At 40.4% G+C, this 13,318-nt stretch overlaps 1 protein-coding gene across 1 annotated transcript in view; it reads left to right on the forward strand.

Moving 5' to 3' along the window:
- The window catches only part of LOC138974265 (hemicentin-1-like), a gene marked incomplete in the record, with an annotated part of 30,316 nt that overhangs the window by 4,671 nt on the left and 12,327 nt on the right, over positions 1 to 13,318 (forward strand). The window contains 8 exon segments of the mRNA XM_070346985.1: positions 1,282 to 1,483; positions 2,524 to 2,666; positions 4,248 to 4,338; positions 6,120 to 6,247; positions 10,508 to 10,597; positions 11,797 to 11,866; positions 12,560 to 12,675; positions 13,241 to 13,318. The exon segment at positions 13,241 to 13,318 is cut by the window's right edge and continues 80 nt beyond it. Coding sequence (XP_070203086.1) covers positions 1,282 to 1,483; positions 2,524 to 2,666; positions 4,248 to 4,338; positions 6,120 to 6,247; positions 10,508 to 10,597; positions 11,797 to 11,866; positions 12,560 to 12,675; positions 13,241 to 13,318 — 918 coding nt within the window.

Below are 13,318 nucleotides of genomic sequence, written 5' to 3' on the forward strand. Positions count from 1 at the left end.
GCAGGAGAGATCTACAATGGACCCCGACCCCTAAGACACCTCAATTTAAAACTTCCTCCCTTTTAAAGGTGGTCGTCTACATTTTGGCTTTTTTTCAATAATCTTATGGTTAGATTTCGCTAAAAAGTTATGTCAGATGATGAATGAACCATGGGGAAAAAAGTTATAGAAAAAAAAAATATATGTAAAAAAAAGATTTTATTTTTGGGTAGCGTGACTCACGCTTCCAATATTTTGTTTTCTGTTTGCTGAGAACATGTGCTTTGCCTAAAAATACTGACCAATCAAATTCATGTCACTATGCTTATAGCCACGCCCAAACAAGTGCAGCAACAGTTTGACACTGGAGCGCTGTCCACGCTTTTTTTTAAACGCACGAAATGCACGGGATTTGAGAGGAGTTTTGCGCTTGGCATTTTCCAAATAAGGATATCCTACTATGAGTACTACGCTGGAATACTACAATGAATTTTCAAACGGCTACACTGGCTTCGTCTTTCCTGATCGAAAGGGGGTGTATTGTTGATATTTGTAGATAATAGACTCTGCATTTTAATGGTCAAATGGCGATTTCGGTATAAAAATGTAGACAAGGACCTTTAAGACCTTGTTTTCTCAGCTTTGTGAAAGTCTGAAAAAGGGGGGGGTTCCACTGTAGTCACTGTACAATGCAGTGCAAAATGAGTTTGTTTGTTTGTTTGTTTGTTTGTTTGTTTGCTTAACGCCCAGCCGACCACGAAGGGCCATATCAGGGCGGTGCTGCTTTGACATTTAACGTGCGCCACACACAAGACAGAAGTCGCAGCACAGGCTTCATGTCTCACCCAGTCACATTATTCTGACACCGGACCAACCAGTCCTAGCACTAACCCCATAATGCCAGACGCCAGGCGGAGCAGCCACTAGATTGCCAATTTTAAAGTCTTAGGTATGACCCGGCCGGGGTTCGAACCCACGACCTCCCGATCACGGGGCAGACGCCTTACCACTAGGCCATCCGTGCCGGTCTGGAAAATAAGTACTCACTGCGAGTGTGTCATGAAAAACATAATGTACACCATGAGTTGCATCATTGTCTTTGTCACAATAGTGTGCAACTATTTTTTGTATTTGCAGAGTACGAAAAATACATGCGTGGTATACAAAACATCATGCTTTCGCTCGCAATTCAATATTTTAAAAAACAACTCGTGTAAATCTGGTACGACACAGCAAGCCATGTAGTATTCTCTATTCCCACCCAACAGGAACGTCAACTTAATTGTTTTCTCACCTGTACAGAGTCACATCCTGCCGATGACGAACGTGACTGTGGCAGACATGGGGGTGTACAGGTGTGTGGCGGACAACAACATCAAGCCCCCTGCCGAGCACCTGGCACAGGTGTTGATCTTTCACGCACCTGCCACTCGGGTGGTGCAGAACTCCGTCGGCCAGGCCCAGAACAGACGCTTTGATGGCAAGCTGGAATGCATCGTCAAAGGTAGGTCAACTTGACATAAAGTCAGGCGTGAGATTGATTAACGCTGATTTTGTTTTTAGTGTGAAGTCAACGCATGATTCCTATTTCTTTTAATATTTGAAGGCAAGCTGGAATACATCGTCAAAGGTAGGTCAACTTGAAAGTCAGGCGTGCGATTGATTAATGCTGAATTTCTTTTCAGTGTGAATATAATGCTTGGTTTCACTGTTGTTAATGTTTGGCGGCAAGCTGAAATGCAGCGTTAAAGGGCGATGAACTTGGTAATGGTAGTCAGACGCGAGAATGATATCTCTCTGAATTTCCTTTCACTTTCAGTGTGAAGTTAATGCTGGGTTTCACTTTCATTTTATGTTTGACGGCAAGCTGAATTGAAATGCATCGTCAAAGGGCTGTGAACTTGAAACAATGAAAGTCGGGCGTGAGAATGATTAACGCTGAATATCTTTTCAGTGTGAAATAAATGCTGTGTTTCACTGTAGTTTAACGTTTGACCGCAAGCAGATATGCATCGTCAAAGGGCTGTGAACTTGAAACAATGATAGTCAGACGCAAGAATGTTTAACTCTGAATTTCTTTGTGAGAAAATAATGCTGGGTTTCACAGTTCTTTAAAAAAAAATCCAAACAATACAGGCATACTGCCGCAAAAAATGCATGCATGTGAACATTGTCATTGTATAGTCATGTGCATAGCAAATTGAAATTGCCTCAACAACAAAATATACTTAAAGGCATGCTCCTTCTTGTGAAAATAGTTTGGCTCAACATTTCAGATTTGTATATTATATGCTAGTTTCATGTGCGTTATTTGTATTTTTGACAAAAATATTATATATTACACAGATCGAGACAGTCATTGTTCTATGAGACCACGCTAAGTATTATTGCTTCTACTTTTACGATTGAATGCATACAGATGTGCACTTTTTCCTAATTTAGGCCAGTCGCCTAGATGAGTTTTAGTCGGCCTCTGACGTCACCTGGCTCAAACAAGGGAAATGTTATGTTCAGTCCATACATTTGTCTCTGTTTATTTTCCAGGTCACCCAGAACCAACAGTAACATTTGAGCGACTGATCAACCAGGGTCGTGCTCCACTCAACGACGATGACAAGTATGAAATCAACAAACAGACCACTGACAACCAGAATCTGAAAGCAGGGGAACAGTGGTACACGCTGAAGGTAATGAAATGAGAAGCCAGGATGTGATACTAGTGGAACCACTATTGGAAGACCTCAAGAAAATATGAAAAATGTAATCTTTTATAAAAAGGAAAGGAGTCTGAAAATCGAGGTGAATTTACTGATGTTGGTGATCAGAAAATTTGAAAAAGTAGGGTCTGAGAATGTTTGTAACTGTTTGTCTCCCTTGGCATAGGAAATACATTGCAACTCTGTTGATTACAAACTTTAAAAAAAAATGTAGGTTTCCGGGATCTGCATGTTGTGTTGGTTTTGGTGCGGGCTATACAGTGTTGGTTTTGGTGCGGGCTATACAGTGTTGGTTTTGGTGCGGGCTATACAGTTTTGGTGTGGGCTATAGTGTTGGTTTTGGTGCGGGCTATACAGTGTTGGTTTTGGTGCGGGCTATACAGTGTTGGTTTTGGTGCGGGCTATACAGTGTTGGTTTTGGTGCGGGCTATACAGTTTTGGTGTGGGCTATAGTGTTGGTTTTGGTGCGGGCTATACAGTGTTGGTTTTGGTGCGGGCTATACAGTGTTGGTTTTGGTGCGGGCTATACAGTGTTGGTTTTGGTGCGGGCTATACAGTGTTGGTTTTGGTGCGGGCTATACAGTGGAACCTCCCTTTTAAGACCTCCAAATATGTGAACACAGACCGGCACGGTTGGCCTAGTGGTAAGGAGTCCGCCCCGTCATCGGGAGGTCGTGGGTTCGAACCCCGGCCGGGTCATACCTAAGACTTTAAAATTGGCAATCTAGTGGCTGCTCCGCCTGGCGTCTGGCATTATGGGGTTATAGTGCTAGGACTGGTTGGTCCGGTATCAGAACAATGTGACTGGGTGAGACATGAGGCCTGTGCTGCGACTTCTGTCTTGTGTGTGGTGCACGTTAAATGTCAAAGCAGCACCGCCCTGATATGGCCCTTCGTGGTCGGCTGGGCGTTAAGCAAACAAACAAACAAACAAACAAATATGTGGAACAAATCAGGTCTTAAAAAGGAGAGAGTCTTCAATAAGGGAGGTGAAATCCCCCTTTACCCCCCCCCCCCCCCCCCAAGCCCCCCCCCCCCCCCCTTCCAGACCTTGCTTGAACTGATTTTCTGTTCACCCTGTGTAAAATAACTTCCTCTTTAAGACTCTCTCCTTTTTTAGACCGGATTTTTTTTCTTCAGATTTTTGGAGGTCTTAGATAAAAGGGGGGGGGGGGGGGTGGCAACGGAACTTATGAGAGTAGTGTCAGCACACTTGCTCAATTTTCCATCAAAGTGTGGGTTAATTATGTTCACTGATGATATCAGTGTTGTTGCATATTACTTATCTTACGTGTTTTTTTCATCTTTTTGAAAACAATTTTTCTAAATTATCTGATATAACTTAAAAGTAGTCATTGTCTATGAATTGATTTTAATGCTTGTACATGTATGTTATTTCTTACGAGAAAACTTTTTATATGGAAAATGTTAAGTTTTAATGTCTAATGTAAAGCGCCATGAGACTGCCATTTGCAGGTGACCAGCGCTATAAAAGAATGTATTATTATTATTATTTTGTTGTGAAACTTATCTCATTGTTTTCCTTTTCAGGTGAAGAACGTCCAAGCCAATGATTTCACTGACTATTACTGCATAGCCACCAACGTGAACGGGAGACATGAATCAACTATCACTCTTTTTGGTAAGGTGTTTTTTTCTTTTAGTATTGTAACCGTGTGCCGAAACACTACGATCACCTCGGGAAGCGAAGTGCAATCAAACAGGTTTGAAAATGTTAGGGCTAATTTCTTAGCCCTATAAAAACTGTTATGCAAACCCGAAGGTTTCCATGAACATACAGACAATCGGAAACTACCAGACCCCATCACAAACAGATTTCCACAAACCACGGGTGTTGACTTTAAAGGCCAACAACTCGGGTGCAGAGTCTGCTGTGAAAGGAGCGGTAGCCTCCCCTGTCACAATCGCCCCCGTTTGAAATGAACTTCGTCCCGAAGTTCCGAACCGGGGGACCACTGTCCATCCCAAGTTCGCAGAATGGGAACAGCACGAACATGTTCAGTGGTCATATTATGCCATTACCTGAACATATCATGCCGAGTCCCATCCCTGCTCGCAAGCGCCAGATGTAACCGTGTGCCGAAACACTACGATCACCTCGGGAAGCGAAGTGCAATCAAACAGGTTTGAAAATGTTAGGGCTAATTTCTTAGCCCTATTAAAACTGTTATGCAAACAATCGGAAACTACCAGACCCCATCACAAACAGATTTCCACAAACCACGGGTGTTGACTTTAAAGGCCAACAACTCGGGTGCAGAGTCTGCTGTGAAAGGAGCGGTAGCCTCCCCTGTCACAGTATATCTGTTAAGCTCTGAGAATCCTTTCCTGGTGGGAGTATGTGTGTGTGTGTGTGTGTAAAACAACTTTTTCAAAGCAAGGGTTAATCCGCAAAATGTATTCATAACAAATGACATTTCTGCACACTAAGTAGTCCGACTTGATTTTTGGTAGATGACCAAGTGGAGGTCTTGTTCCATGTGAAAAGCCTGGTCAGATCGGAGATAGTACACTGAACTTTTGTCATGTAACTGGGTAACTTTTTTTAACGGGCAACAGACGGTTCGATAAACTTCTTCTTCTTCAGCGTTCCAGAATTTTCTGGTTACGTGTTATATGAAGTCTTATATCGCGCGCGTATCTCCAGACTCGGACTCAAGGCGCAGGGATCTATTTATGCCGTGTGAGATGGAATTTTTTTACACAATACATCACGCATTCACATCGACCAGCAGGTCGCAGCCATTTCGGCGCATACCCTACTTTTCACGGCCTATTATTCCAAGTCACACGTGTGAGCTCCTTTGCCCATTTGGGTTCCCCACACTATACTCTGAGAGTATAGTCAGCTCACTCCGCTTTCGTTGAGTAGGCATGCTGGGTATTTTCGTGTTTCCATAACCCACCGAACTCCGACATGGATAACAGGATCTTTTCCGTGCGCACTTGGTCTTGTGATTGCGTGTACACACGAAGGGGGTTAAGTCACTAGCAGGTCTGCACATAAGTTGACCTGGGAGATCGGAAAAATCTCCACTCTTAACCTACCAGGCGGCAGCGACCGGGATTCGAACTCACGACCTCCCGATTAGGAGGCCGACGTCTTACCACCACGCCACTGCGCCTGTCAGTTCGATAAACAAAAACAGAAGAAAGAACACAAGAAACAAACAATGTGTGTGTGATGTGTCATTTATACATCAAACACGCTGTACATCGTCAGTTCAGGTCTATGCAGGCTATCCTTTGCATATACATATTTCCTGGCAGCGAACAGGTAAAGACACCACCATGAACTGTAGACTTGTTGCTGTTTTGTTTATTACCGATGATTGTTACTTTGATGATTATGCAAATGAATAAAATGGTGGTTTAACCTGTGGTTGTGTTGTTTCATTTCAGAAACCATGGAGTGTCAAGGGCCAAATTGTCCGTCGCTGCCCAGCGCTCGTGCCTCCTTGCTGCGGTTGTCTGCCCTTGCCTTCATTCCCACAATTCTGCTGCTTCTCCGCCACATTGTTCTGGCACGCTGATTTAGATGATAGAACATATTTTAATTGGATAAATGGTACATCGATTCAAAACTAGAGAATAGCTGGTTTTAGAACCCAAGTCTATTTAACATAGCAGGAATTATTTTCACAAGTAAGTGCTTGAATTTGGAAACCGATTGGATGTTTATGCTTAAGAATCTAAAAACAAGAAAGGTTAGCTATCTAAAAGTTTAGATATATATAGACAAAACATAATATTTACGATTAGGTCGACCAAGTCTTTGAAGTTGACAGACAAATAAAACAGAAAATGCTCCTGCAGTTGTTCTCTCTTTGATCTTTTCACCTTAACAATAGATTTCATCAGATAAATAAAACAACAACAAAATACAAGAAAAACTCAAAAAGGAGTTCTTTTATCATTTAGAGTTTGTGTCCCCTGTATACAGGTGTTCAATTTCATAAACTTTTCTATATTCAACATTTGCAGTATTTCTGAGGTTCGGTAATTTTAAACTAGAATCTGTGGTTTCTTATCTTTTATAAGACAAGCAAGAAATGACAAAACTAGATTGAAAATGAAAAGGTTGATGGAATGACTTCGCTTTGTTCTCCTTTTTAGGCCTCGTGCAGGGTTTGTGTGGATGCTCAAATATCAGAATTGAAAATTTGGAAAATAGGCAGCATTGATTTTCACGCAATGCCTTAATGCCTACCGTTACGTTTGTAATTTTACAAGAATAAATGTATTCATTGTGAGTTTGTCATTATTACTGGAAAGATCACTCAGATTTAGTTCCAAAACTTACATCAAAGGAAAGCAGTGGAGGATTTCAACATTTCATGCATTTAGTCTTGTCTGCATGCGTTCAAAGTTTGAAGAGAAAGAATCATTTATTGCTCAGTTCAGGCATGAGATTTTCTTTGGCTTAAACTATTCGAGTTTAGTAGATAAAGATCTGCTTTCACTCAGCATTTGGATTTTCCACCTGTATTCATAGAAACCTGATTTCGGACTCATTTTGGTAGATATTTTGGATTATTTGATGAATGTAGCATGTGTGTATATAAAACATTGTGTAAATATGTGCATTGATTCTGATTTATATTCTGTACTTGGATTCATGTCATTTGGTAGCAATAACGTCACATCCATTATTATCTTTCACTTGAATCTCCTCTTTCTTTTCTTCACATATCATTGTGTTTCCATATACTTGCGATTTTTTTTTATCTGGTCAGGTTTTGGGCAGTTTGGAGGGGGGGGGGGGGGGAATGATACGGTAGTAAAAACAAATAGCAATTCAAACTTGTTTGTATGTATTCAGGTGTTCAATTTCATAAACTTTTCTATATTCAACATTCGCAGGATTTCTGAGGTTTGGTAATTTTAAACTAGAATCTGTGGTTTCTCTAATCTTTCTGGTGAGCCCTGCATTGCATATCATGTTTAGAGAAATCACACATAATTAAAAATTGCAGGCTAGCGAAACAAGTGATTTTTTCCCCTGGAGATAGTTTCCCTCCAAGTAACACATTCCATAACTAAGCAGCATCTTTGTCTGCTGGTTGTTCATAATTTATGCAAGGCACCTATCAGCTGAATATTTTTTATGAGAATTATATTTTCTGTTACATGGAAGAATTCTTACATATCAGTTTTTGTATAGTTGCCAGGGGGACATATTTTGTACAGGCAGTGTGTACCTTCTCAAAAACATATCATTGCATTTGAAATGTGTAAAACTTGCTGAAATCACCATCCGTGTAAATTACACATATTCCATTTTAAACAAATGTGCTTCAAGATTAAATGACAATGAAATAAACTTTTGTAACAAAGAGAAGCTTCTGTATGTTCGAGTGAGGATGCGTTATTTTTTAAGGGGTCGTTTTTACCATGTGAGTGTGTGTGTGTGTGTTTCACTGTAGCTGTGTGTGTGTGTATACGTACGTGTGTGTAAGACTCTGTGTGTGTGTGTCACTGTTTGTGTGTGTGTGTGTGTGTGTGTGTTTGTTTTCTTCACAAATTCGTAATCAGATACATTTGGTATTCAACGTGTTTCAATAAAAAGGCTAGAGTCCAAACGAAAAACAGGGGAAGAAAGAAGAGAACAAAAACATACCGTCAGAGCAAACTGCAGTTGACCAAGTTAAAGCTTGATATTAAGCTAAAACCCTGACAAACTACTGGTGAAAACTACACAAAAGATAACAAGTACGTTGCTGATAGTGTGCGTTCATTTGTGCGCGTTGGGCTTCTAATCTGAGTTCAGTAGTAGCTCTCTAGTTTGATAAAATTCACCCATTACCGTCCTTGGTTTAAAAAAAACCAAGTATCAGGTCGCGGTCGCTTTCAAAACACTGAATTCGGTTGTGTATCGTGTATGAGAAATCGTTAAAAGGCAGGATGGTAAATGTTGAAACAAGATACATGTAAATTAATAGATAAGAAAAAAGAAGACATCGAACAAATTGTTATAAAATATAATCAAAATTCAAAAGCATCATCATGCCACCAAGGTCACGAGCGTTTTCAAAATTCATTTGTGTATCGTGTATGGGTTATCGTTTAAAACCAGGATAGAAATGTAAACAAAATTTAAATACATATAAATGATTCAATAAGGGGAAAAAAACATGAAAAAAAATTGTAGTAAGGCCAAACAAAAAAAAGTCTGTTTACGGTAACATAGGCAAACAAAATAAGGTCGGTAGCTCGGGATTTAATTTTTTTTTCTCACAAAAACCATATTTTTAAGTTATTTTGCCAAAAAACAGACTTTTTTTTTTTTTTCCCAAATGCCAACAAAAAGTCTAGGGTCGCGCAAAAAAATAAGGTCGGTCGGGATACCGTAAACAGACTTTTTTTTTTTTTTTGCCTAACATATAATCAGACTCCTAGTGTGCCCTCTTGTTCCGCTATAGGTGGATCTGATGAGTTTGTCCTCATTGGATATTGTTTATCGAGGGTTGTAGGTCCGTTCATCATTTGTGGGTGTTCTCTTCTCGCAAAAGCGGGTTTGATGAAAAAAACGAACGAGTGTGTGTGCGGTGTGTTTGTGTGTGAGTGAGAGATAGAGAGAATGTGTGTGTGTGGGGGGGGGGTATGTATATTTGCGTGTTATATGTATGCACGGGCACTATATATACTGCCGCTTGTTTTCCTCACACACACACAAACACACACACTGCACACACACACCCACACTGCACACACGCACACACATAAAAAAACCACACACACACACACTACATTGGGGTGTGCACGTTAAAGATCCCACGATTGACAAAAGGGTCTTTCCTGGCAAAATTGTATAGGCATAGATAAAAATGTCCACCAAAATACCCGTGTGACTTGGAATAATAGGCCGTGAAAAGTAGGATATGCACCGAAATGGCTGCGATCTGCTGGTCGATGTGAATGCGTGATGTATTGTGTAAAAAATTCCATCTCACACGGCATAAATAGATCCCTGCGCCTTGAGTCCGAGTCTGGAGATACGCGCGCGATATAAGACTTCATATAACATAACACACACACACACTCACTCACTGACACACTCACTCACTAACTGACACACACACAACACACACACACACGCACGCGCACACATACACACACACACACACACACACACACACACACACACACACACACACACACACTAGGACATTTACGGTAAAACCAACAAGTACAGGACATGGCGGAATACCAAACGCATGTCTCGGTCTCCACAGCGACTACCGCTACCTTGGCCCTTTGTTATCATAATCCGCAGTGTGCCTGCTTTGACAACAATCTAAACATAAAAACTCATGATGCATGTGGGTCTTACGGACAGGTCTCGTATAAACTGCTGTTCAAAACTGCTCTGTATTTGATCATGTTCTGTCAATGTCTTAGTTAAGATCTAAAAACCCACCCATCCGTTTGTTTGTTTTTTTAAACTTTTTTTCCCCTTTTGTTGTAATTAATAATGTTTTTTGTTGTTGTGTGTGTGGTTGTTGTTTTCATGGAGGCAAACGTATGCTCCTTTTGCGAAATTAAAAAAAGAAACGGAACAAAAACCAAACAACTGAGTGTTAAAACAAATATTTGTACATGTATTCATAAATTAAGCTTTAAGTTGCAGGGGAAAAAACCGTCCACCCTGAAATGCTTGTCCTAAAATGTATTTTCATTGCTGAACGAAAATCTGGCGTAACTTAAGTGGACAAGTACACATTTGAATCGAATGTTCTTGTTATCTATGCAGTTTAAGTGACAAGCTATGAATCCTGGCTGTGTCCCAGGACATTGACAACGTAGGAATGAAGCCAGGTGTGTTCCAGTCTGGGCTCACGCGTGTACTGATCAGGCCTGGTTTTGAAGAGAAAGGCACGGTCCGTTCTAAAATCGGAGTAGAGGGTGGTATTCCAATGTCAGTATTGTTCTGCTTTTACCCATATATATATATATATATATATACGACTAGTGTCTGTCTGTCTGTCTGTCTGTCTGTCTGTCTGTCTGTCTGTCTGTCTGTCTGTTCGCGATGCACGGCCAAAGTTCTCGGTGGATCTTTTTCAAATTTGGACACCGTATTCAGCTACACCCCGGACACAACCTCATCGATGAGATATTTCAACACGTGCTCTCAGCGCGCAGCGCTGTGCGCGCTGAACCGATTTTTGTTTGTTTGTTTGTTTTTGTTGTCGGGATCCACTACCAGTAACTCTTCCTTATCTTCTCCAGTGTTTTCAGCCGCGCTGAGAGCACGTGTTGAAAATTTTCATCGACCAGATTGTGTCCGGGGTCTACCTGAATATGCCCACCAAATTTGAAGCAGATCCATCGAGAACTTTGGCCGTGCATAGCGAACACACAGCCAGACACACACAAGCCGTATATAGATATAGATAATTATATCAGTTTGATTTTCAAAGATTGCTTTTCTAAATACCTAAAAAGGTAGACAGTACAAACACCTGCATGCGTTTATGTGTTGTGTCCCATTATTATATTTCTGTTGTTGTTGTCTTTATTGTATTTTGTTTCAAATTCATATAACCCTAGTTGGGTTTTTTAAATAAATATATTGCCTTGCCTTGTAACACGTGCAACGATAATTATTCCTTCATGTGTGTGTATCATAGTACCCGTTATGACTTGTGTTTATGTCTGTGTGTCTGTTTCTGTATCTACCCAGATGTCAGTCTGTTTGTCTGTCTGTACGTGTGTCCTGTGTCTTTCCCTGTCTGTCACTTTATCTCTCGATACCCGTGTCCCCGCCGTGCATTTGCTATTGGTGTATGCCTTCCTCCAAGCTGAAAAACAGTGTCACACGCAAGCAGCTTTGACGATAACGCTTGGAAGACTACCGAGGACATAGACAGATATCTGGATCAAAACGTAACCCTCGCCACGAACTAGGCTAGACGAACGCTGATATCAGGCTTTCTGAGTCAATCCAACATTTTCTGAGATAAGTGGTGGCTGACGGGAAGGTGTCATGGCCGCGACTGAACATGCCGCCATTATGAATGTTATGTCGTTTTGAAACTGAAGAATGACAAACAACATCGAATTTTGACGACGGCTTTCTTCCAAAAAGCACTATATAAAGATGGGGATTTTTGACGTACTGGTGTTTGTTATCGTGGTTCTTTTTGGTGAGTATTTGCACGTGTGCGTCCTCAAGTTGTTTTCAGTTTTAATGCTTCTGTCTTGGGTAGCGTTTCCGGGTTTGTTTTCAGTTTAAGCGCATGCATGATTGTATATGTACTCATTTCAATCAAAAAGTGTCTGTCTGTGTTTGTTATAGGCCATAGTGTCAGTCATACTGTTAGAGATGTATTAAATTAATGACATACGTGATTGCTATAAATATCACGGCTTCAGACAACAACAACAAAAGGTTTACATCGATCGATATAATCTATTTGTTTAAGAATGCTCAGTCAATCTAGTGTACATGTAGAAGCATTCATATAACGATGGACAAATCCGCATACAAAGGGTGATGTTTGTAATGTATTGTTTTTAACTGATAAAGAATTATTCTTTTGCAAATTGTATATACAATTTAATGTTTGGCCATTCACTTAGAGTGATGTGTGCGAGTGTGTGTTTTGAAACATGGTGTGCCCTTTCCTTATGACTAGGCCACTGCCTTGCATTGAGACTGCAATTTTTTTCTGTCTCACTACAGGAGTACGTATTCCATTTAAATCTCACTTGATTAAAACAAAATGTTGCTCATTATTCTCTTTTGTAGGTCTGTCATTTTGTGATAAGATGACGGCACATCTGGCCAGTAACATTTTTTTTTTAGTTTGTAAATTTGCATACACATTACCATACAGCTGGACCAATCAGCGGCCAGGATCCTGAAATCGTGGATGATATTTTACCGGAAGTGCAACGTGTGGGAGGAACAGCTCGTCTGAATTGCACAGTTGCAAATAAACAGACGAACAACGTGAGTGATTATTCATTTATTTTAGAGAGAAAAAAAAAAGAGTCATTTCAGAAGTTGGCTTGTTTCTTTTCTCGTTCTAAAATTATATTGAACAGCAGTTGAAATATTAGTGTGTCTTTATTTACTGATGGAATAGAAGAATGACTTTGTTGCTGTTTTATGATTTAACTATTTTTATTCTTATTTTTTGTTAAGATAGTATAAGTCAGCAAAGACATTTTTCCCAGTGCACCCACAGTGATTTTGTTTGTAATTTCTTTCATACATTTTTAACATCAACTTCCATAATCGCAGTTGTTTTTAATCAGTGGACTGCACCCTCCCTGTCAACTACCAGTCATATTTTCTTAATTTTCTTTATTATTTTTATGATTACATGTCCATGTTCTCTCTTATTTGCAGTTGTTCTGGATCAACGAACAGTCATATTTTCATCATTGTGTTCTGTTCTTGTCTGATCACATTTCCATTTTCTCTCTTATTTGCAGTTGTTTCCAATCAATGGACTGCATCCTTCCTGTCCACTACCAGTCATATTTTCCTAATTTTCTCTCTTTTCTCGCAGTTGTTCTGGATCCACGACGATTCAGGGGAGGTAATCTCCATGGACCGGACGGTAACGCTGCAGATCAACCCCATGATC

The sequence above is a fragment of the Littorina saxatilis genome, linkage group LG8 (assembly GCF_037325665.1).
Source record: "Littorina saxatilis isolate snail1 linkage group LG8, US_GU_Lsax_2.0, whole genome shotgun sequence".
Classification (NCBI taxonomy): domain Eukaryota; kingdom Metazoa; phylum Mollusca; class Gastropoda; order Littorinimorpha; family Littorinidae; genus Littorina; species Littorina saxatilis.